Raw genomic sequence first — 26,118 nt, forward strand, 5'->3', positions numbered from 1 at the left:
GTACCTATGGCTGATTCTTGTTGATGTTTGAAAGAAAATCACAAAATTCTGTAAAGCAATTATCCTTCAATTAAAAAAATTAAGTGGCAAAAAAAAGAAAAAAATGAGGGAGAAGAAAGTAAGAAAATGTAGATTTTTTTAATATATTTGAGCCAATGCTACTGTCACCCTAAAACAAGTAGATACAGACACAAATAGCTTGAAGATAGAAAATATGGTTCTTTGAGAAGACCAATAAATCTGATAAACCTCTAACAAGACTTATCAGTTTAAAAAAAGGAAAAAAGGTACAGTTGCACAATACTAGAAATGGGAAATGCAATATAACTATAGATTCTACAGAGATAAAATGGAATTATTATGAACAACTGTATGCCACTGAATTCACTAACCTAGGTGAAATAGACAAATTCTTAAAAGACACAAACAGATATCATGAAATAAATGTCTCAAATAAATAACCTAGAGTCATATATCTTTGATCCTATTAAAGAAAAAGAATTTTATAGTTAAAACCCTTTCAAAAAACAAAGCTCTGGCTCAAATGCTTCACTGGTAAAATCTACCAAACATTTAAGGAAGAAATAACAGTAAATCTGTACAGAATTTTCCAATAAACTTAAGAGCTGATAGAAATTTCCAGTTTATTCTCTGACTCCATCATTACCTTGATATCAATACCAGAAAAAGAAATAAAACACTAAACACCAATTCCCCCATGAACACAGTGCAGCACTCTCAAAATTTTAGCAAATAGAATCTAAAAATTGGTAAAATGATAGTATATTTTTCTGGTTTATCCCCAAAATGCAAAATTGGTTTAATATTCTATTATAAATGAGTCAATATAATTCACCATATTAACAAGCTAATAAACAATTTGCATGTGATCATCTTAACACACAGAAAAAGCATTTGACATAATCTAACCTCCATTCCCGATTTAAAGCCCTCAACAAGTAGGAAATTTTTTCAACCTGATGAAGGATGTTTGAAAGAGCCTACATCTAATGCCATGCTTTGTAGTGAAAGACTCAATACTTTCTCCTTAAGATAAGAACAAGATGAGGCTATCATTTCTCACTACTTCTTTTCAGCACTGTCCTGAAATTCTAGCAGTGTGATAAGGCAAGAAAATAAAAGAAATAAAATGCATCTAGATTGGAAAGGAAGAAGTAAGGCAGTCTTTGTTCATAGCAACATGATCTTTATGTTGAAAACATGATGATTTATTTTTAAAAAACTACTAGGACTCTTAATGAGTTTAGAAGAATTTCAGATACAAGATCAATATGCAAAAATCAAATTCATCTCTACACTAGCATCAAAAGGAGAATAAATTCTTATTAATAAAACAGTACCATTTATAATAGCATATAACGTTTAACAATTACTTATTAAGTGCTGAGGTTTACAACACAGTAACAAATAAATAAGGGCACTGTCCTCAAGACATTAAGTGGGTAAACAAACAAAAACTGATATAACATTCTGATAAGCAATACAATTAAGAGTGAACTTAAGGTTAAATATTACTAACAACTTCGTCTTGTTAGGAAACCTATTCTTCCATTGTCTGAGAATGACTCATAAGCAATCCAGTAATTCCATAAACTGAATCAGTGCAACCAGAATTCCTAATACTATTAGAACAGCTCATTTTCTGATGTTCATGTGCCTGAAGTAAAGAGGATAAGTTTTCCTAATCCACATGTAAGGTTCTTTTGTCTAATAAACCAGTTCTCTGGCCCAGAGGGTGGGGGGAGTCTGTTCTAAAAGATTCAGTAACCAACCCCCACCCCCTTTGTTTTACATTTGTACCAACTGGCAGAACCTAAGAACTTAAAAGCGTACCGAGGTCTTCAATAGCTGAGGCATCATAATCCAATGGAGCTGGCCTAGAACTTTCTTTTATTGTGCCTTTTTTTCTATGAATCAAGAGCTGATTAATTTAAATGAGTATAATCAAGATTTTAAGAAAAAGTAAAATATTTCAAATTCTTTCAAAAAAAAACAAACCCAAATCCTTAAGAACTCATTTATAAATTCAATTTTTAAATTATTCTTGTGTTCATTTCATTAAGGCAGTTCTTCTAGTGGCCTCTATTAACTTGATTGAGCAGACAAGCTTTATTTCCTTCTTATACTGATTCACTGAGCATAATAGTGCATAAATGTTACTGTAGGCTGCTGCAGGGCTGTAAGTTTTCAAGATATCATATATCAAAATACACCACACTCAAACCAGAGACCACAAACTATTCAAATTATTACTGAAACAGGCATTTACAAAGCAAGGGGGATTCCATGAGTGAGGGGCAGGATCCACCAGCAAGTGAGCACTCTTAACATCCCCAGAAAAAGAGAGAGGCAGAGTGTGCATGATCATAAGGACGTCTATACATATCCTTCTTTGCCTATTATCTTCTTGAATGGTGCCAGGGCAGACTAAGTGCTGGTGGTGCAGGGGAGAGGAGAGGGGCAGGGTGGGTTGCCTTATATGTGACTTATCGGAGGAGAGGGGAGCAGCAGAAGTAAGTGCAGAACTTTTGACCGTCTATTGGTTCTCACCCTGGGGGAACAGATGGCTGGCTGCCAGCTTCCATCCTGACAGATGTCAAATGACTTAGCCAAATGTCATTGTGCTAGGGTGAGTTAATTCTCTCTCTACAATAGACAAGGGCTTCCCAGGTGGCTCAGTGGGCAAAGAATCAGCCTATGATGCAGGAGATGCTGGTTCAATCCCTAGCTCAGGAAGATGCCCTGAAGGAGGGCATGGCAACCCACTCCAGTATTCTTGCCTGGAGAATCCCACAGAGGAGTCTGGCAAGCTTTAGTCCATGGGGTCACAGAGTTGTAGGCAACTGAAATGACTGAGCACACAATAAGCAAGACGCACACAATCAGAAGTGGAAGACAGACATGCTAACAAATGAACAACATGATGTGATATATACAAAAATTTTAAACTTACACATGAATTTCAAAAACAGCACAAAAGAGAATATCTTGTCTGAGGCATCACAAGAAAGCAATGCTCTATCAGGGTAGTGTTGGAAACTGGGAATTTACCAGATGAAAGAAGGAGGGGAGCTCCAAATAAAGGAGTTAGCCTGTGTGAAGAAAGGGAAGCACGAAACAGGATGCAATTGACAAGAAGCAGTAAACAGCTTGCTACTGCTAGAGCACAGATGAAAGGGGAGAGCGGCAGATGTTGACACAGAGGTAGGCAGGGGCAGGTGTGTGGGATCTTATTGCTGTGCTAAAGTACTTGGACTTTATCCAGTGGTAATGCAGACCTCTTGAAAGGTCCTAAGTATAGAAGGGACATGATCTGATTTTCCTTTAAGAGGAATGACTGACAGTATGGTTAGGGAATGGTTGAAGGCAAGTTAGCCGAGAAGCTTCCAGGCCCATCTATCTACACAGAGCACTAAAATATCATTGGGCATGTAATGAAATCAAGAAAATAACATTTACCAGAACTTCCATTTGTGGATGAAAGTAGTATTTATAAGAACATAGACCTTGGAATATGACTGCTTTAGTTGAAATTCTGTTTCAACTGAACAAGTTCCTTCAGAGTAAGGAGGTGTTACAGGAGGGAAGGATAAACAACTAACCCCTATGGAGAAGATGGAGATCTTATAGCATCTCAGATTTCACTGTGAACTCTTGATATATCCATTCCTACTCAACTATTCCTCCTTTAGTCTTAAGGAAGAGTGTAATATTCATTTAAATGTTCAAGCAAAAACCTAGAAATACAACTTTGTTGTTTAGTCGCTAAGTCATGTCCAACTCTGCAACCCCATGCACCGCCACACACCAGACTTCTCTGTCCTTCACTCCTAGGACTGCAAGGAGATCAAACCAGTCAATCTTAAAGAAAATCAACCCTGAATATTCATTGGAAGGACTAATGGTGAAGTTTCAATACTTTGACCACCTGGTCTGAAAAGTTAACTCGTTGGAAAAGACCCTGATGCTGAAAAAGATTGAAGACAAAAGGAGAAGGGGGCAGCAGAGGATGAAATGGTTAAATAGCAGCATTGACTCAATGGACACAAATTTGAGCAAAAACTTCAGGAGAAAGGGGAGGACAGAGGAGCCTGGCATGCTTGCAGTCCATGGGGTCACAAAGAGTAGAACACAACTTAGTGACTGAATGACAACACCACCACCAAAATTTATCACAATGAAACAGTTTCTTTGGAAAACACAGAAATCAAAAAATGATTTGATTTTACCAAATAACAAAAAAAAAAAAAAAAAATAGAGAATAAGAGGAGAAGATGAAAGAAAAAGTAACACTCCGTTGGAGGTCCAGTGTATCAGGCTGAAATGACAGAAGGATACAATTAGACCTAGAAGGGGGCTTCTCTGGCAGCTCAAACATAAAGCCTCTGCCCAGAAGATCCCCTGGAGAAGGGAATGGCCACCCTCTCCAGTATTCTTGCCTGGAGAATTCCATGGACAAAGGAGCCTGGGGGGCTACAGTCCATGGAGTTGCAAAGAATCAGATACAACTGAGCTACTAACACTTTCAGACCTGGAAGAGAGGTCTACATTTGGGGCTTTGGAAAGGATATAACCCAGCTGTTCTCTAACTTCACAGAGACAGGACAGAGGAAATAAGTTACCTGAGGTAGAAGGTATTAGCTGAACAGTTAGACATGAAATCAAACTCCCTGAGAATCAGTTTTGGTATTGCTCAATATTTATACAGAGTATGTAACTAAGAAAATGCTTATACCTATTTTTCTTGCTTTTTACCTAAAGAACTTCGAGCCCAGTGAGGTTCAGTACATAGTAATTAGTTTTCATTGTGACTTTAATCACACATGGTAACTTGACATTTCGTATAATCCATGAGTCTGTAAGCCTTCCCAGAATTGCCATTATTTGTATTTTTCAAACAATTAGTCCTCAAGCAGCTGGCTGGCTTCTCATATTAAAACAGGCTGAAAAATAAAGGCTACCAAAGATGAAAAGTAAAATACAAAAATCACTAGAATCAGTTCTTGTTTTTAAATAACATGACTACACCCGCAGCAGCACAGGAATACCTAAGAAAGGTGTTTGGTGCAGTTGTGGTTACCAGTAAGATTGGTTTTCCCTGGAAGTGATATTCAATATAAAATATAGTTTGTTAATGCCCCGTCACTCAGCCAATGTGTAGTAGTACAGTGTAGTGTGGTTTTCTGGCACCTGGCTGATACAAAGCCTTCTTTTTTGGCTCCTTGTAATGAGAGGTGAACATGAAGAAGAGCATCTGGGTCCTCGTATTCCTGAGATTTCTCTTCAGTGGACTGCCAGTGTACAGGTATCACAATACGGCACATGGCTCTACTCAAGGAAATGAGATTCCTTCTGAGAAAATGAAATCCAGCAGAAATGGTGTAGAAGTCAGAAAATCCTCCTAACATGTGCCTCTCGTACTGCCTTCACTCTCTCCCTTCACCAGAAGTGACCTCTCCTTCTTCTCTGCCTTCTCCATACCTAGGCTGTCCTTCAGATTCCAACTCACTTCACTTCCCTATAAAGCTTTCGAACTATCACAACTCCCAATGATGTCTTTCTTTTAATAGATATATCTAAATCAGGCTTTTCTCTTTCTGCATTGCTAAAATATCACACAGAGTATGCAAATAGATGGGGAAACAGTGGCTGACTTTATTTTTCTGGGCTCCAAAATCACTCCAAAATCGGATGGTGATTGCAGCCATGAAATTAAAAGATGCTTACTCCTTGGAGGGAAAGTTATGACCAACCTAGACAGCATATTAAAAAGCAGAGACATTACTTTGCCAACAAAGTCCGTCTAGTCAAGGCTATGGTTTTTCCATGGTCATGTATGGATGTGAGAGTTAGATTATAAAAAAAGCTGAGTGTCGAAGAATTGATGCTTTTGAACTGTGGTGTTGGAGAAGACTCTTGAGAGTCCCTTGGACTGCAAGGAACTCCAACCAGTCCATCCTAAAGGAGATCAGTCCTGGGTGTTCATTGGAAGGACTGATGTTGAAGCTGAAACTCCAATACTTTGGCCACCTGATGCGAAGAGGTGACTCATTTGAAAAGACCCTGATGCTGGAAAGATTGAGGGCAGGAGGAGAAGGGAATGACAGAGAATGAGATGGTTGGATGGCATCACCAACTCGATGGACATGGGTTTGGGTGGACTCTGGGAGTTGATGATGGACAGGGAGGCCTGGAGTGCTGTGGTTCATGGGGTCACAAAGAGTTGGACACGACTGAGCAACTGAACTGGACTGAACTGAACTGATGCGTTATCTCATTGAACTGTACCATATTTCAAGTCAGAAACCTTCAGGCAAACCTTGTTCTGCCTTTTATTTCTCCATACATTCACCAAGCACAGAGTTTTATCAGTCTTTCTCTGAAATAGTTCTTGAATCTGACCATTCTTATCCCCCTCCTACCCAAAACATTCCCCTTCATCAACTACCTTCACTATTTGTTCACTTTCTAGTTTATCTTGCCCAAGTCTCCCATTCCAACATATTGTCCACAATGTAATCATAGTGGTCTTAATAAAAGGCAGATCAGATCAGATCACTCTCCTGGGTATAATATTTCAGTGATTCCCTCTATTCTCATGATATGGGTATCAATTTCTTTTCACAGTTCACACAGCTCCGCAAAATCTGGCCTATGATTCAGTTCAATTCAGTTCAGTCACTCAGTCGTGTCCAACTCTTTGTGACCCCATGAACCATAGCACACCAGGCCTCCCTGTCCATTACCAAATCCCGGAGTCCACCCAAACCCATGTCCGTTGTGTCAGTGATGCCATCCAACCTATGATTATCTCTAGTCTAACTTCATCTCTTGCCATTTTCCCAAATCTTGCTCACTTCCAGACTTTTATAAATTCCTCCAAACTGTGCCTAAACTCTCTTCTCCCTGTGCTTTGACTGGCTAATGTTTATATATTCTTCCTATCTCATCTTAGATACGTTCTCAAAAATCCTCCATACATCAATACAGATGTTCATTCTATGTGATACTACAGTATCCTATATTACCACCATTTTCTAGATACAGAGCTCTTAGTTATAAATAGTAAAACTACCTTTAGTTAATCAAAGCCACACACACAAATTTTATATACTAGATAGCTAATAGAATCTCCCGGATAGCTAAAAAATGAGACTTGGAGACTACCAGTCCAGTGATAATGCTCTAGGCCCCACTGTAGAATGGTTCCACACCATGACTGCCTTGGGTGAATAAAGATACGCCTGATCTTGGGCACGGGGTGCTACCACTAAGACCTCTGCCCTTGCCTCTGATTGATGGAGTCCAGGACACATGCCTGAATCTTCACTGCAAAATATGCTGGGAAAGTAAGGTTTTGTCATCTATCTTGGAGAGTGCTCAAATTAATTGCTTTATAGGTTTGTTGAAGATCTTGAGGATGAGAAGCCTAACCACTAATTAATATTTAAATGAGTTAAAAAGTTTAATGAGTTTAACAGGTTTATAGGTTAATGAGTTTCTTAAAAATGTTAAAGTTATCAGCTGGTATAGCATACATCTTGTATGTTCCTGGGGACCCCTTTGGACAGTACCACATTTGTGCTGACAAACTACTGAGGCTTAATAAAAGAGTGTGGAAATATGAATGGAATATTGCTATTTACTTTCTGAGTGCAGCACATGTATCAAGGAATAGAAAGGTGATGTGGAGTTCAGGCAAGCTTTAGTGACAAGCAAGGATATCAAAAGGGGTTCATCTGCAGCAGATCAAAAGAACACAGCTGAAGTCCTCAGCCTGGTCAGAAGTGGGCCCTGAAATGGGTCAAAAAGGTGACCAGAGAGGGTGAGAGGTAGTGCAGTGTGCTTCTATAATACTCTGTACTTCTCCAATCATAGCACTGATAAAATTTTATAGACTAGCCTGTTAGTTTCTTGTCATTCTTGCAGAGTTACAAGATCTGTAAAGACAGAGATAGCTTATCCATGCCTGCTCCATAGACAATGAATAACAGATATTTTCAAAAATAAGTAAGTGAAAGAATAGTGAATGAGGGTAAAGATGAGGGCATAGAAGAAGAGGGAGGTGGGCACCAGAGAAGGATGCCAGGTTCCTGTGGGGTGACACGGATCAGCTCAGGCCTGATGCTAGCCACTCCCACGCAACTCCTTTCTTTCTAATCCACTTCTTGTTCTCTTTGGGAAGGATTGAGGTCTCTGGAAGATGGCCAAAAAACAATTAAGCGAGCAGCCAGCCCAAATTAATGCTCAAGTATCAGGAGTATCTGAGTGCTGAAAGCCACTTCTGTTTTCCCTCTCTCAGCTGAGGGGGTGGGAACGGATTCCCAAAGCCATCGCTCCTTTCAGGGGGATTTAGAAGGCATATAAAGGCCTATGGCTGAGGACTTGCTTCCTCACTCCACAGTTGGTGCCAGAACCCTCAGTCCTCTACTGAGAGAAAATGTCCATCCAGTAAGTATCTCTGGGAGATTTTTTATTAATGCTTTAGTGTGTTGATGGTAAATGAGCTATTTCAAGAGCTCCTGAAGACAACTGATGATGCATTTAGGGAAAGCCTTGGGTCTTGGTGGGAGAGTTTGTTTCTTCCTATATGCATATTGAAGCAAATATCTAGAAGTCAGGTCTAAATTACAGTGGGATTTTATGGCTTGGAATGGGCCTTGGAAGCAGTAGTCAGCATGAAGATTCAAAGAGCCAGACCTGGGTTCCACTTCTTGTCCAGTCATTTCCTAACTGTGTTATCTTAGGCAAGTTACTTTTTAAAGTCTCGGCTTTTCCACATATAGGATAAGTAGTACTTACCTCATTGCAGAGCTGTGAGATTTAAATGAATGAAGAGCATATAAATTCCTTTTGATTGTATGTGGCACATAGTAAATGCTTAATAAAAGATAACTCTCATAATTAGGCAGTCTTGTCAGAGCTGTCACTCTAAGAAGTTATAAAATGAGCCAAAGTGAGAAGGAAGAACATTAAAATATATACATATATGTATATATGACCTAAATATTCTTGTCTGACTACTTTTAAAATGTACTGAAGCTCTTAGAGATTGGTGACGAAATAAGACAGTGGGAAGAGATGATGGTATAATATGCATGAATAGCAAAGGATGAGGTATTGATCCCAAAACCTGTGGTCTCCCACTTCATAAGAGGGAGAGGAATGAGACTGTCTGGGAGTCAAGAGAATGAATGATGCAGTAAACTGAGGGTATGGACACAGTAGGATAATTCTGTGGGAAAGACTTGATCAGGAAGAGGAGTAACAATAATAATGGGATTTGTTGACTTGTCCTCAGAAATATGGGACAACTGCAGAAGGCAAGTCCACTGTAATATTAAAAGGGAGGTAATTTTCCTTGTCATCAAAGGAGAAACACCAACCTGGGCCCCCTTGCCAACGTGATACATTTCTGCCACCCTTCCCCAGTTTCTACCACCACCACCATATCTCCTCCCAAAACACTGTACTCCCAGCCCCGGCTAGACTGGCAATACACACCAGCATTGAGTAGAGGACATCTTTTCTCCTGGAGCTCTGCCTCTGTCTCCATGGACACTCTGAGATTCCACATGAACATCTTCCTCATTATTCCACCATTTCAGAGTTGAACATCCAGCTGGTGGTTACAAGAAACTATTTGAAACTGTGGAGGAGCTATCCTCGCCGCTCACAGCCCATGTTACAGGTTGGTCTCAGCTTTCTTGAAGCTATCTTCTCTTTTTTGTCGAGATCTCTCTTTGCTGTCTCCTTATTCATTGGCATCTCTCAACACAGGTTCCCCTGTGGGCTACAAAGAGAGGAATCCGGAGATTTGGGCTTTTTATACCAAGAACCCATTTCATCTTTTCTTTACTTTTCTAAAATATATATTTAAAAAATGCTACCCAGCTGGAATTCCTTAATTACTGGGACTATACCTTTGTTCATCTTTAAACTGTCTCTTTCCTCCCAATTGCCTCTGCTGGAAAATGGTAGAGATGAACCCAATATTTTTTCTCAACTAGATTCTGATGTTAACAGTCTAGATGCTAGCAATCAAATTAATGCTGTGTCTTTTAGGTGAGCCATGTCTTCTTTTCAAATTTTTATCAGAAATATAAATCTTTATAAAGTGGACTGTATGAAATATTACATTTTGGGTTGGAGAGTTGATAAGGATTAAACAAATACTGCCATATGCTGTACTTTCAAAGGACCAAAGGGCACAACCTGTTTAGACTGAATGGCCTTAAAACCTTTAAGTGTGTCCCTCACTTTGCAGAGAAGGACACTAATGCCCAGAGATAGCACACAGCAAATCCTGAACCAGAATTCAGGTCTCTGACAGCCCTGTGTACTTTCTGCTACAGCAAGGTGACCTTTATCTGGACAGTAGCCCATATTCTCAAAGGAATTTAGCTCTGTATTTTAAAAATCCAGTATCGTGCTGTTTCACTGAAATGGTTTGTTCTATTGACACATCTTTTTTTAGTATCTCAATCTCTACTTCTAATCCATCCCTCTTGTATCAAGAAATTTGATTTTTTTTCTTAAAAGTAAGATGGTAAAAAGGCAAATGTATTGGTAGCTGGGAAAATCTGTTAGATGGAGAATCCCATTCCATTCCAGGTGTTCTTCCCAGTCTCCTTCCAACCTTTTGTTTAAACTCAGAGATGCTGCCACATTTCCCACCCCTTGGTCCCCTAGAAAAAGGAGAGTCAGCCAGCAGACATTTCCCGAGAGCTACCCCACGTGAGAGCTGGGAATGGAAATCACTGCCAGCTTCAGAAGTAAAAGGCTGCCCATCCAGATGGCTTATATAATCACTGCTCCTTACCAGGGATGAGAAGAGCAGGTATAAGAAACAAGATTCTGTGTCTCGCTTTCTTCACAGGCAGGATCCCCCTCTGGCTGACCGGCAGTCTTCTTCGATGTGGGCCAGGACTCTTTGAAGTTGGATCTGAACCATTTTATCACCTGTTTGATGGGCAAGCCCTCCTGCACAAGTTTGACTTTAAAGAAGGACATGTCACATACCACAGAAGGTAAAGAAGACTAGGTTCCACTCCCCTCCCTAGGGTTGGGGCCTAGCTCAGCTCCTCCTTGCATGTGCTTTTTAACTTCCTGAACCCAAGAGGAGACCTTATACTCACCTCCACTCAGAATCCTCCTGGGCCATGAGTCTGCATGGACACCTGGGAACTATAGGACAAGATAAAGAAACAGCAAAGAACTAGGGCTTTGGGGTCTGACATGCCTGGCCTCAAATCCTGTATGTCCTAGATACCATTTGCCTAGGTCGGTGCCCTTTGGCAAATTATTAACTTCTACTTCTTTGTTTTGTCATCTATAAAAATGGGAGAGGTAAAAGAATTTACTTCAGAGTTTATTACAAGGATAAAATGAGAACACAGTGCTTAGTCCATCAGAAGCATTTAATAATAATAATAGTCATTTTATTATTATTAGACCATGGAGTGCTTGATTTCTTTCCTGTTTTATAATCAGAAAGGCCAATGGAAAGGAGGGAGGGGGTGTCACAAAGCAGGCAAGGACCAAATATGTCATAATGATACCAGGAATAAGTTTTCTAAAAACAGGAGATGGTTGCTAAAAGGCTTGAGGCCCTAAGCCATCATTCCAGCTTCATTACAAAGACTCATTAGCACGACAATAAATACTTTGTTTTATGCTTTAATATTCAGGCCTATTAGTGGCTTTGTTGATCACCACAGATTTCAGGCATTCTGAAGAGACATCAAAAGCAAGAATAAATGGAGTCTTGAAGTAGTTGGGATAACTTGGACTGTTTTAGAAAAGAAACAGATCAGGTCAAGCAAAAATTTAGCTGTGAAAGCTTATTTTGGAGGTCAGAGAAAGCCTTTATATGCTTTCTAAAGACCTTGGTACTTTTTCCTCTTCACAAAAGTACAAAATCAAATTTTAATTGGCTCTCCACATGAGAAACCCTAGGCAACGTATGCTGTCTAGTCTGGGATATGGTTGAGGAGGTCTGCCTGTGTAAGAGACTGGATTCAAGAATATCTACTTTTAAAAGTAGCAAAATAAAATTTTAAATTAAAGAAAAACACTAGAGGAAAATGAGGAAGATTGAAGGAAATCTAATTCAGCACACCATGTTGTATACCTCCCCACTCAGTGTAGGATGATGAGTCATAGGCTACAGGAAGTCAGAGGCCCAGTTTGAACTACCCATAGGGCTGCATGGTGGGATATGGAAAAGTCATATTTTCCGGCTCAGGCCATATATGCCGATCATTAACTTCTCTGAGCCTTGATTTCCTCATCTGTCACTGTGAAGTTTATAATTGAAGCTCATGGCACATTGTCTCTTTCTCCTTCAGTCACCCCAAGAAAGTGACCTGACTCTTCATTCTTCATGTTGTGAATTTATGATTCTTGATAACAGCACATGGAATGACCTTCTGTGCTCCCCAGGGACTACACTAATTCCCCTTCTCTGTAACCTTTCCCATGTCTCAATGTCCTTCAGGTTCATCCGCACTGATGCTTACGTACGGGCAATGACTGAGAAAAGGATCGTCATAACAGAATTTGGCACCTGTGCTTTCCCAGATCCCTGCAAGAATATATTTTCCAGGTTTCTAAAACCCAACTGCATGTTATTAAAGACATTTTACATTAGCCCTTTTTCTCTCATGGCTTGAAAGTTACTGGACTAAAAAATCCATTTGCTTCTACAGGTTTTTTTCTTACTTTCGAGGAGTGGAGGTTACTGACAATGCCCTTGTTAATATATACCCAGTGGGGGAAGATTACTATGCCTGCACAGAGACCAACTTCATTACAAAGATTAATCCTGAGACCTTGGAAACAATTAAGCAGGTAGGACACAGTGCTCAGAAGATATCGCTTAGGAATTTAGAATTTGCACCTTAGAATTAAGTCCACTGAACATTTTGTTTGAAGAATATGAGAGCCAGATACATTAAGTTTCAAATCACTGCTTTGTCATCAACTGCTAGCTATGTGACATAAGGCAGACTTCTCATCTGTGAAATTTTAAACATTTATTGTGTGAATTAGAGGAAAACTATATAAAATGCCTAACATATTTATTTGTGACACAAGTATTAAGTCCCTTCCATGTACCAGAATGTATGCTAGATGCAAAAGATACACCAATGAGTAAGACAACATGGTCCCTGCTCTTCGTGGCTTTTATAGGCTAGCATGGAACTGGCACATTTAATATTGAAAAGATTAAGTTCATGGTTCTAAGAAAGTGTGCTGCACCAATTTTACCCCTTCTTATAGACCTTCTTGTTTGAGATAAAGCCATACCTTACATGAAAAAGCATAAAGAAACACATGAGCAATACTAGAAAGTGATAAATTTTACTGAGATATGAGGCAGTCTCAGTGCAGCATTCAGTAAGACAGATCTACATTTCCAACCATTGTTTATTAAGTTGCAGCTGTTTTCAAGGCATCATTCTTGCCTTCAGAACACTTAACATATAGGTGGAGAAATCAATTAAATATATTACTTAACTATAATAGAACACAGAATATAGTAAGTCCTTTCAGAGAAGGAAACCTTCTATGGAAGTGCCTATAAAGATTACTTCTAGCAGTGTTGAGGGGTGTGAAGTGGAGCAGATCAAGGAAAATTTTAAAGTATTGCATTTGAGTTTGAAATTAGAGGGAAAGCAAAACTTCATTGAATTTGGGGAAAGAGCATTTCAGATACAAGAAGTACCATGACCAAATGAATAGAGGTGGGAAACTGGAGGATAAAGAATAATTTTTTTTGGCTAGAATTGCAGTATTTCTCAATGGAGGTGGCATTGACATTGGGCAGGTAGCACTTCATCACTATGGGGACTGTCTCACCTATTGCAGAGGTTTGACATCCCTGGTCTCACCCACTAAACACCAGATTTGTCCTCAATCATTGCACAAACCCCAAATGCTCCCCAACATTTCCAACTTCCCCACTAGGGGACAAAAGCACTGCTAGGTGCAAACTAGTGATCAGAGCATGCCGTGTCAAGGGTAGAGTGAAACTAGAAGTTTGAATAATGGACAGAAATTTGGAATAAGTTGTTTGGTTGATGGTAAACTACTGAAAGTTTTTGTTCAGTGAAGTGGTATAAGCAAAGCTTTAGGTTATTTAATCCGGAAACTATGTGTAAGCTGTATGGGAGGGCAAAAGAACTAGGAGACCAGTTAGTGAAACTGAAGACCAGAAAGAGAAACTTAGTGTAATAGGAATAGAAAGGAAAGTCGTCGCAACACTGGGTCTCAATACTAGAGGCCGATTTATAATCCCCCAGACTGTTTACTAAGGTTTGACATATTCTCAACAGCTTTTTCTTGGTTTGGATGTATGTTTGTAACCACATATGAGTGTGTGTGTAGATCGTTTAGAGAAGTTCTGAAACTAAGTTTCTAAACTACTCATTTGACTTTGACAGTGTATCAGATTGCCATGGTAATTTAACTGGAAGTGTGAAGTTCATGGTATGGCTCCAAAATAGACTTTATTAGGAGTCAGGTTTCACTGTGAGCATCTCTATATCCTAACTTCATATAAAAATGTAGTTTTAAAAATTTGAGGGTTTTTTGTTTGTTTATTTGTTTACCTTGACTGAAATAGCCTGCTAACAAGTACCTTTGCCTCCAGACTGATTTCCTTAAATACAGCTTCCTTAATTCAGTTGAAGCAATTTTTTTTCTAAAATGCAAATATAAATGTGCTATTCCATCTAGTGCACCCACAGTTTCCAAGATAAAGTTAAAACACAGGCCTTTGTGGCTGGCCCATCTTTATTTCTCCTTCTCCCTGTGTGCTCTTCACCACAGCCATACTGAATGACTAGAATTCCCCAAGCAGCATTCACTATTTACAACTCTATTTACAACTGCCTTTACAGTAAGGTTCCTGCTTCCTAGAACACATTGTTATCCTTCTGCATCTGACTGACTTTTACTCATCTTTCAACATGAGTTGGAGTCATCGCCCTTGGGAAGCCCTGCCTAATCTCCCAGTTTGGGTTAAAGGGCTTTTCTTTACAGATATGGTTTTGCACTTACTTCACTTATTCCAGCTTATTGTTCTAGTGTTGTTCAGTCACCCAGTCATGTCTGACTCTTTACGACCCCATGGACTGCAGCATGCCAGGCCTCCCTGTCATCACCATCTCCCAGAGTTTGCCCAAGTTCATGTTCATTGCATCAGTGATGCTGTCCAGCCATCTCATCCTCTGACACCCCCTTCTTCTGCCCTCAATCTTTCCCATTATCAGGGACTTGTCCAATGAATCATCTGTTCATGTCAGATAAGCAAAATACTGGAGCTTCAGCTTCAGCATCAGTCCTTCCAGAGAGTATTCAGGGTTGATCTCCCTTAAGATTGACTGGTTTGATCTCCTTGATGTCCAGGGGACTTTCAGGAGTCTTCTCCAGCACCAGAGTTTGACGGCATCAATTCTTTGGCATTCTGCCTTCTTTATGGTCCAGCTCTCACAACCATATGTGACCACTGGAAGACCATAGCCTTGACTATACGGACATTTGTCAGCAGAATCACGTTTCTGCTTTTCAACACACCGTCTAGGTCCATCATCGCTTTCCTGCCATGAAGCAATTGTCTTCTGATTTCATGGCTGTAGTCACGGTCTGCAGTGATTTTGGAGCCAAAGAAGAGGAAACCCATCACCACTTCCACATTTTCCCCTTCTATTTGCCATGCAGTAATGGGGCCAGATGCCATGATCTTAGTTTTTTTAATATTTAGCCTTAAGTTGGCTCTTTCACTCTCCTCCTTCACCCTCATCAACAGGGTTTTTAGTCCCTCTTTGCTTTCCACCACTATAGTGGTATCATCCGCATATCTGAGGTTGTTGATGTTTCTCCCACCTATCTTAATTCCGGCTTGTAACTTATCAGCCTGGGATTTCTCATGATATGCTCAGCATATAGGGGACAGCAGACAGCCCTGCTGTACTCCTTTCTCAGTCTTGAGCCAATCAATTGTCTAGTACAGAGCTGTCAATGGAACTTTCTACATTTCTATATCTGTATTGTCCAAGTATTGAGCACATGGATGTGGCTAATGTGACTGAGGAACTGAATTCGAAGTTCTATCTAATTATGATTAACTTACATTTAAATTGCTACATGTGGCTACAGTATTGGATACTGCAAATCAATACTGCAATTTTTGACAGCAAGGACCATCTCTGTTTTCCTAGACACTGACAAAGCATCTGGCATATAATAGAAGCCCAATGAGTACTTGACAAATGACTGAATGAGTGAATGTCTTGCCTAATATTTAAATGAGAATACTAAAAACTCCCTAAGCTTTAAAACATATTATCTTAATCAAATAGAAAGAACTTTGGTTAGACAAATGTATAATCATGGATTATTTATTCAATAAATCTTTACTGAGCAGGTCCCAAGCAGAAATTCTAGTGCTCTGCATCTTTTGACAAGTCACTTGACCTCTCTGACTCCTCAAGTTCTCCTTATGTAAACTGAGAGGTTTGTGATAGATTTATGGTTTTTAATTTTTTATGAGAATCAAATTCAATTGAAGTACTGAATCCTCTTTTCAGAAGTTTCCATTAATTCCAGGAATTCATGGTTCCCCTGAAGTCTGTTTAGGTTAAGACTTTCTATACTAGAATTCTGAGTTTTCTTTCAGTTCCAAATTCATCTACATGTAAGACACTGGATTTGGTATTTAGGTTGTATCATACAAAATTTGTATTTTTTAAAATGAAAATGAATAGCTATCAGCATGTAGTTCAATGTAATTCAATAAGGAAAATGTAAAGAAGTTTCAGGAGTAAAATTCATCACTGTTTGAGGACAGCATGTATATGCAAAAGGAAAATAACCAACCAGAGCAATTCATGGTCTACATCAACAGAAGAGCACAATCAGAGAGAACTTAAAGATTTCAAAGGCATGAAGGGTCAGTGTGGGGGTCAGGGAAGAGCTCTGCACTAAAGTTGGAACTTCCACAGGTTTGAAAGAAAGTAGGACCCAGAGAGATGGAAGGAAAGAGAATGTGCACTTAGGGTGAAGGTGCACTTAGGGTGAAGGTGATGATAGAGGTGAGGTCAGACTGAGGGACCAAAGATGGAATACAGTCTTTCTCTTAACATGGGTGACATCTCTTTTCCTTCCATAGGTTGACCTTTGCAACTATGTCTCAGTCAATGGAGCCACTGCTCACCCCCACATTGAAAATGACGGGACTGTTTACAACATTGGTAATTGCTTTGGGAAAAATTTTTCAATTGCCTACAATATTGTAAAGATCCCACCACTACAAGCAGGTCAGTTTACCACTTTGACTCTTCTTAAAACAAGTATCTATAATGTGAGAAAATTACTGGAAATACGGGATTCCACTATATGGACTGTTAAATTACTTTCAGATTTTCAGAAAACTATCCTCATCGTCACCCTACCAGGGGACAAATACCCAAGAGCACCATAGTAGGAAATGACAAATTGAAAATATAAAAAACATGTGGCCATGTTCTGTTCTACAGTGTTTCAAAGATGTAGTGTATATGTGACTTTGATCATATAGAATTTAGACTCAAATCAAACAAATAGTTATTGAGCACTTATCCATGTGCCAGACAAAATTAAGATTTTAAACAAACATATGTCTATGTATATGAAAGTGTACTTAGTATTTTATATGTATTTAATTCCCAAAACTACAAATAAAACCTTTTAATTCATATATAGACTATACAGAAATAATGCTAAAACAGAAGAGAGTACTCTTTAGAATTCTACATTCATCCTCCATTCATTGTCAGAAATTTGATATTGATCTTGTTAATAGAATTATTTGAGTATATATGGATTTTTATTTAGTTTTTGCTTAGTATAATTTGTGAAGTTTAGATCCTGGACCAGCAGCATCACCTGGAAACCTGTTAGAAATACAAATCTCAAGCCCCTCCTGAGGTAGACTGAATGAGTAACCCTGAGGGTGGGCCTATGGTCAGTATTTTCAGAAACTCTTTATGTATTTCCGGTGTACACTAAGGTTTAAAGACACTGCCTTAGTAGCAAATAAACTTTAATGTGCTTAAGAATTATTGTACAGGGCTATTGACACAAAAAGGGCTTCCCGGGTGGCGCTAGTGGTATATGCCAACGCAGGAGACTTAAGAGACGGAGGGTTCGATCCCTGGGTCTGGCAACCCACTCCAGTATTCTTGCCTGGATAATTCCATGGACAGAGGAGCCTTATGGGCTACAGTCCATAGGGCCACACAGAATCGGACATGACTGAAGGGACTTAGCACCCACAGACAACAAAACCACATATTCTACGACTTTACAGCTAATTTAAGAGATTGTAAAAGTCACTTTGACCATACTAAAGTTTTGCCTTACCCCCTTGACTTAGAACCCACCTCCAGTTAGTAAGATGTGACTCCACTATACTCTATTTACCACACACTGTTTGAGCGCACTTTCCAGATCTGCTGCTATTTGGATTTTCCTGGGTGATTGCAGCTCCACATGAAATTTCCCTCAGAAATGCCAGTGACCAAGAAAATGGAAATAAACTCTTTAAAAAATCAAGATCTGAAAATGTATTTCTTTGCTCGCATAAGCTGTTCTAAATGCTTTGTATTTAAAAAAAGAGGCTGTTCCACAGCCTTTTAAAACCACTTTATTTCAGACAAGGAAGATCCAATAAGCAAGTCAGAGATCGTTGTACAATTCCCCTGCAGTGACCGATTCAAGCCATCTTACGTCCATAGGTAACTCGAAGGCCTGCTATGAATCTTCAGGAAAACTCAAGTTTAAAGATCTGCTTTGCCTACCTTTGATACCAGTCCTGATCATGACATTTTCTTGCAGAAACCTAAATTTAAATGTAATTAATTTCATGTAGGCACTGTTGATTCATATAACTGAGCATACCTCATGTGTACATATTTCTCTGTGGTTTGAGCATCAACCCTTCCCACTCACAAGTTTATTTCTGTTTCTGAACAGTTTTGGTTTGACTCCCAACTATATTGTTTTTGTGGAGACACCAGTAAAAATTAATCTGTTCAAGTTTCTTTCTTCATGGAGTCTCTGGGGAGCCAACTACATGGATTGTTTTGAGTCCAATGAAACCATGGGGGTAAGTCTTACATTTATTTGTCAGGTTGATGAGTCCAAAGAATATGTGTTTCATAATGCATACTTTTTTTCTTTTTAAATGCATCAAAATATTCTCACTTTTAGGTTTGGCTTCATATTGCTGACAAAAAAAGAAAAAAGTACATCAATAACAAATACAGGACCTCTCCTTTTAACCTCTTTCATCACATCAATACCTATGAAGACCATGAGTTTCTGATTGTGGATCTCTGTTGCTGGAAAGGGTAAGAGAGCACATTGAATGGATAAATGTTACATCTCCAGTTGCTCCTGGAAATCACGTTTTTTTACCCAAACCATGGGTAATGATTGAAAACTGCTCAGGTCCATGAAACAGACCAGAATATAAAAGATTCTATGACTTGATGAATGAACTTAAACTTAATTTCCCTCAAATTTAACAAGATCCTTTGAGGAGCCTTAAACTGCATCTACTCTGGGTTTGATTTTTTTAAAAAAAAGACAGACATGCTTTCTTCAGAACAGCAAGTCACTAAAAAAGACAGTAGCCCTAAAGACACAGACAGAATGGTGATAGAGAAACAGAGCAGAAAGTTTCAAAGGCTGCTGTTATTTAAACATACCCATGAAGCGGGACTCTTTTCTCTACCCAGAGTGGGCAGGAGAAGTGGCTCCAGTATACCTGAGTCTTTAGGAGTTTCTAGATTGGAGACTAAAGAAGAGACAGGCACTTGTGCTTTTAAAAGACATGCATCATGTCTCTAAAATTATTTGTAATTGTCTGTCCTCATGTTTGATTTCTTATTTTTGCAGATTTGAATTTGTTTATAATTATTTATATTTAGCCAATTTACGTGAGAACTGGGAAGAGGTGAAAAAAAATGCCAGAAAGGCTCCTCAGCCTGAAGTTAGGAGATACGTACTTCCTTTGAATATTGACAAGGTAACCACCCTCTACATAGATTTCAGATATAACGAGAATGTTTCATCTTTCTCAGGATTTTTTCTCCTGTTGTGTGTTTATACATAAAGGCTCAAAATTTCTGAACTGGAAGGGACTTTAAAAATTAGCAAATTCAGAATATGGCTATGGAGGGAGGAGGGAAGAAAAAAAAAAAATCAGCAAATTCAATTCCTCTCATTTTATAAATGAAACTGAAGCTCATGACTTAGCAAAATCCAGTTGTGACAGAGTCAAAGTGAAAACCAGTTTTCACTATCAACCTGTTTTTCTTTTTTTTACAAAATCTTTTTAAAACTGATTGCTAAAAAAAAAACCAAAAAAACAAACAAAAAAAAAACCTGATTGCAATCCAACTGGTTAGAACATAAACAAATAAACAAAAACAGTGGGATAAGTGGGCAAAAATAACTTAAAAAACAATAGGTTGGTAATCTTTGAAGGCTTTTAGGCTAGGCTAAAAGGTTTGCATTTTATTTGACAGGTGGTGGGGAATTAAGGATTTTGAATAGAAGAAAGCCATACTCAGAGTGGGCGGACTGGGTATCAAGTGTACTGACTCCTCTAGTTGTCTCTCCTACTAAATGTCCGACTTCCCTGAGCAAATCTCTCAATGAGCAAGTTACCCCAAAGTTCAGTTGCTCGCTCTGAAACCTAAATAAATTGGACTAAATAATAACTAGGTCATTTGCTGTTTTGATTTTCTAAAATAAGGCTGTGTCATGTGTAAGTAGTATTGGAAGGAGAAAGATACCTGAGATTGGAGACAATTTAAATTACTCAGGTGCCAGAAGAATGTAGTTGTAGTAGCAACAGAAAGACAAAAGTGAACGTTCCTACAGATAGAACTGAAAGGATCCTACATTTGATTGGATGGCAGAATGAATTAAGTCTTAGACATGCAAAACCCTATGTGTCTAGAATGTTGATACCTTTGGAAATAGGAAATGCAATAGGCAGAGCAGATTTGGAGACAGACGTGAACTGTAGACCTAGGAGGAAAGGGTAATAATGAGTGAAAGGGCTGAAGACAAACCCAGGTTGACCAGGGCTTCCAGCTTTCTCGTGTGTCATTTGGGGCAAGACATTTAACCTTTTCACATCCCCTTTTCTTTATCTGGGCTCTCCTGGTGGCTCAGACAGTAAAAGCATCTGCCTACAATGCAGGAGACCCAGGTTCAATCCCTGGATTGGGAAAATCCCCCGGAGAAGGAGATGGCTACCCACTCCATTATTCTTGCCTGGAGAATCCCATGGACAGAGGAGCCCCACAGGCTACAGTTCATGAGGTCGCAAAAGAGTTGTACACAACTGAGTAACTAACACTTTCATTTCACTTTCTTTACCTATATCCACCATACAGGATTTTTGTGATCAATAAATGAGGTGATATATATCAATCTCTGAATATAGTCCCCCACATAAACTGTTAAATAATATTCATTATAATTCTCATCAACAACAAAGAAGTATGAACTTCTCTTGCTAGCAATGTCTATCCTCATATATTTGATCATCATTTCAGTGCCAATAACTATTAGCTCTCTTCTTCTAAACCTGCATTGTGTCACAAGGACCTGCACTTCCACATGCAAGCCTACCAGATATCTTCATGAAGATGTTCTTGATGCTGATCTTATTGTTGTTGATGAGAATTACAAGATCAGCATCAAGAACATCTTCATGAAGATATCAGGTAGGCTTTCATGTGGAAGTGCAGGTCCTTGTGACACAAAGCAGGGTTAGAAGAAGAGAGCTAATAGTTATTGGCATTGAAATGATGATCAAATATATGAGGATAGACATTGCTTGCAGCGAAAGTTCATACTTCGGAGTAAGCATTCTAAAAGAAACTTACCAATTTGTTGATTTTAAAAAATAAGGAACTTGATAGCCATAAAATGTTGAAATAAAAGATAGCCAAGCACATAAGTTGGGGAAACACCCATGTGCAGAAAGTGGTAGAAAAAGAGGAGTCAGAAAAAGAAAGAAAAAAAATCACTAAAGGGTCCTAGTTACAACTAAGAGAGGAAAATGCCACATTGACGAGGCAAGAGAAGGTTTCATTGGTGTCCACTGCTACATATAGGCAAGCTGAAAAAAATGAAGCTGAAAAAAGAAGCCAAAAACCAGATTCAGTGACCTCCAGTAGAATACAGAGAGAGGCAGAAATCAGGTTTCAAGCCACAGTGACAATGTGGTATCAATTACTATAGCCTGTACTTTTAAAGTTTGGTAATGAAGAGAAAACTAGATCATAAATTAGGGAAAGAAGAGATAAACAAATTGAAGGAAGGGCTAAGGAAGGGAAAGAGTATAAGACGACTAAAGCTTCAGGTTTAGCGATTGAAATAATGGTGATATTTTTAAATATATCTTTCTTATTTTTGAATAGACTGCATTTAAGTGGTCAAAAAATCAAAATGATCTAAAAAGGTTTGCACTGAAAGTGTCACTCCAACCTCTATCTGCATCCATTCCATACCATTCCTCTTCACTTTTACGTGTAACTTTTAATGTCTTTCCTTTGCATTTGCTTGTTTATGCAAATATTAAAAAATACCAACATATAGAATTATTATTCCCACTTTTTACACAAAAAGTAACTTTCTGTATCCACATTTTTGTTCCTTGCTTATTTTCATTTTAAAATATATATTGAAGATCTTACTTTCTTCAACCACACAGTGTTCTTTTTTACCAATATGCTGCAGTCCCTCACTGCTGAGCGACAGAGTCATTTCCATTTATTGACTGTTACAGATAATGTCACAAGGAATAACTTTGTATGTATGTTCTTTTATGTATATGCAGATATAGCAATAGGATAGACTCTCAGAAGTGAGTTTGCTGTATCAGAGGATAAATACATCTGTTTTAAAAAAAAAATAGTGAGAGGGAGAGTGAAAAGGAGGTGCTGGTTTGGAAAGCAAAGATGATGTTACAGATCTCTTGCATTAAAAAGCCTGAATTTAATAATAGAAAAAACAAGATACAACAGAGTAAAATCGTTACAGTTACAGTCCCATAAGTAATGTGTTAAACATCAACATTTGAACTAATTTTTTTCTTAATTCATACAATGCTACAAATCATAAGGACTCACTATGTTGGATCAACTGTTATTTCCAGGTCTTCTGTTTGGAGAGAGAGAGAGACATATATATAATTTTCTTTATTTTGCCACCTTTAGGCAGTCATATATCAATATGTATCTATACATACATGCTGCTCTCTGCTTCCCAACATCACCACGAACAGCCTTGAGGTCACACTTCATGGAATCTTAAAAGAGCCATTCCTCACCTCCTATCTCTTCCCAATTCTGAAAATCCTTCACTATTTCCTTTTAGTTCATTGTACATCACCAGAAAAATTCCATCTATCCTCTGCTCAGAAGGTTCCTTCCATCTTATCTCTTTTACCAAAAAATCTGACACTCTTTAGGACATTGGTCTCTTCAGCAGCAGTTTCCAGGGGTAGCAGTTTCTCCTCCAGCCCTTGTACCACTGGGCCTGGGGTTGGAACACTTGTTCCACTTTGCTGCTTCCAAACCATTGTTCCTTCTGCCCAACCTTAAAATCTTTCAATTTCGAATCTCACTTCAACTAATTTTATACTCAAGTGGTATGTGTACATTTATATATACAACCCCTCATTATTGTTTTCACGTACTAATCATCACTCCCTCTTCTTCTGGCTCAGTGTCACACTCCCCTGATCTACTTCCGACTCTCAGTGATTTCAGTATACACATCATAGATGATTCTTCCAACAGCCTGGCCTCGTTCCTTGACATCTTCCACTGATCCTGTCTTCCATTCTGACTCAGCCACTCACTTCCCAAGTCATACAATTGACCTTGCTATTACCTTTGACCGTGGGTGTATCATAACCTTGGTTCATACAGGACACATTCTGACTTACCTTTCAAGATTACCAACCCTATTACAATTCCCACCAGAACCTCCAATCTGTTGAACCTGCTCACCGTCTCTCACTCCCCTGAAGACTTATCTTCCCTCCTTATTCGATTAAAATTTCATGATCATTGTAATCACCCCCTTGAGTAGATCCTCATTTCTCTTGCCACTTTCTTACTTTATAGAATTTATTTGTCAAAGTCACAAATCCTAGTTACATTCAAGTCTCTACCCACTCCATGCTTGTACCTGTAAGGCTCAAATTAAATGCTAAAAATACACAATTGTGTTCATTGGCCCATTTTTAAAATATATGACCACAAACCTTAGTGCAACATTTCCCAACTTCATTTTCCTAGTTAAGTATTTCACACTCTCCTCTTTCAAACTTCTAACACATCCCACCTCCACACTCATACTCAACTAATGGCTCTGCTTCCTCTTTTACTGAAACAAATGAAAGAAATCAGAAAAGAATGTAGACTCCTGCCACCACATCTACCCACCCACCAGCATCTGTACTCAGACTGAATTATCCATCGTCTTATTCAGAACTAGTCTTTCCCATCCTTCCTCACCCACTCCAGGACATTATTCTACAACTCTCCCACTCTGTCATATATCTTACTCTCCTCCTGTTTTCATTAATTCATGCATATCATGCTGTTATTTTGCCTTCTTATAAAATCCTACTGTTGGCTCTTCTTGCCCCTTCATTTATCCCTTCTTTCCTGTGTTTCCTTTAATGTTGGAGGGCACCAGGACTCAGCCCTTTGTCCTGCTTCTAGTTGTACTTTAACTCCTTTGTGAAGACTCATGCCTTAAAGCAGCCTACACTTCCACTTCCAACTTTCCTTTTAACTCAAGATTCTTGTATGCTATTGCCAATGCTAAGTCTTTATTTTGATGTTCAGTAAACATCTCAAGTTTAATAAGACAAAACTCAAACTTCTCCTCTTCCCCTACCAAAAAATTTATCCCACCTTCAGTAATCCCCATCTTTATTGTGACAACTCCAACTTTTAACTATTTGGGCCCAAAACCTTGGAGCCATCCTTGACTTCTCACGTAATTTCATGCCTGTTCCCTATCCAGTATCTTACCTATCAGGAAATCCTCTGCTCTGCCTTCCATTCCTCACTAACTTCAGTGCTACTAGCCCAGTCTGAACCATTGTCTTCTTTTGACTAGACTACTATAAGACAGACTGATTCCCCTGATTTCACACCTACATATCACCTATTCTTAAAGGGATCTTGACAGAACAGCCAGAGTGATTCTTTTAAAAATAAATCATAGCCTTGCAAACTCTTCTGCCCATCTCTTGCTCACAGGAAAAACCCAAGTCCTCACAATGACCCATCAGGCTCTACTCAGTCTAACCCCATGATACCCCTCTACCCTCCTCTCCTGTGTTCTCCCCCCAGCTCAGTCAGAGCAGCCAACCTGGTCTCCTTATTGCTCTTCAAGCACCCTTGACAATACTCCTGCCTCACGCCTTTGCAATTTGTTCTCTCTGCTTAAATGCTCTTCCCCAGATATCTACATTGCTTCCTTCATCTCCTACAGTTTTATCCCAAATATCACATTATCAATGAAGCCCACCCTGACTACATACTAAAATTATAAATCACTTACCCTTCACACTTCTGATCCCCATACTCTGCTCTGTTTTTCTCTCCACATTCATGATATACTAAACACTTTATCTATATTTATTTTTCCAAATTAGAATGTAAACTTCATAACAACAGGAACTCTGTTCTCTGAAATATCGCAAATGTCTAGAGTAGAGTCTAGTACAAGCCAAGTATTCAGGTATTTAATGCAAAACTAAATGCATATGTTCTTTGAAGAGCTCATGATATTTATTCATTCCTTTCATAATATAATCTGAAAAATGACGTGGGAGCAATTTCAGTATCAAGAGATCTTAGAAAACATCAGGTTCAGTAGTTTTTTCATTTGTTTTCTTTTTTGACAACATAAGGATATGATATTTTTCCAATAAAATCAAAATATAGCTAACTTTAAAGGAGATAAACATTGTATGAATACCTAGAGGTTGAAGTCTTTGTC

At 38.8% G+C, this 26,118-nt stretch overlaps 1 protein-coding gene across 1 annotated transcript in view; it reads left to right on the top strand.

The window, feature by feature from the left end:
- Positions 1-26,118, top strand: part of RPE65 (retinoid isomerohydrolase RPE65) — a 42,091-nt gene that overhangs the window by 12,478 nt on the left and 3,495 nt on the right. The window contains exons 2-10 of the mRNA XM_061121642.1: positions 9,630-9,712; positions 10,901-11,051; positions 12,521-12,628; positions 12,732-12,873; positions 17,198-17,345; positions 18,722-18,803; positions 19,042-19,174; positions 19,279-19,418; positions 19,969-20,098. Of these exons, the coding sequence (XP_060977625.1) occupies positions 12,552-12,628; positions 12,732-12,873; positions 17,198-17,345; positions 18,722-18,803; positions 19,042-19,174; positions 19,279-19,418; positions 19,969-20,098 (852 nt within the window). The 5' untranslated portion in view covers positions 9,630-9,712; positions 10,901-11,051; positions 12,521-12,551. The remainder of the gene's footprint in view (positions 1-9,629; positions 9,713-10,900; positions 11,052-12,520; positions 12,629-12,731; positions 12,874-17,197; positions 17,346-18,721; positions 18,804-19,041; positions 19,175-19,278; positions 19,419-19,968; positions 20,099-26,118) is intronic.

Source organism: Dama dama, chromosome 20, assembly GCF_033118175.1.
Source record: "Dama dama isolate Ldn47 chromosome 20, ASM3311817v1, whole genome shotgun sequence".
Lineage (NCBI taxonomy): Eukaryota > Metazoa > Chordata > Mammalia > Artiodactyla > Cervidae > Dama > Dama dama.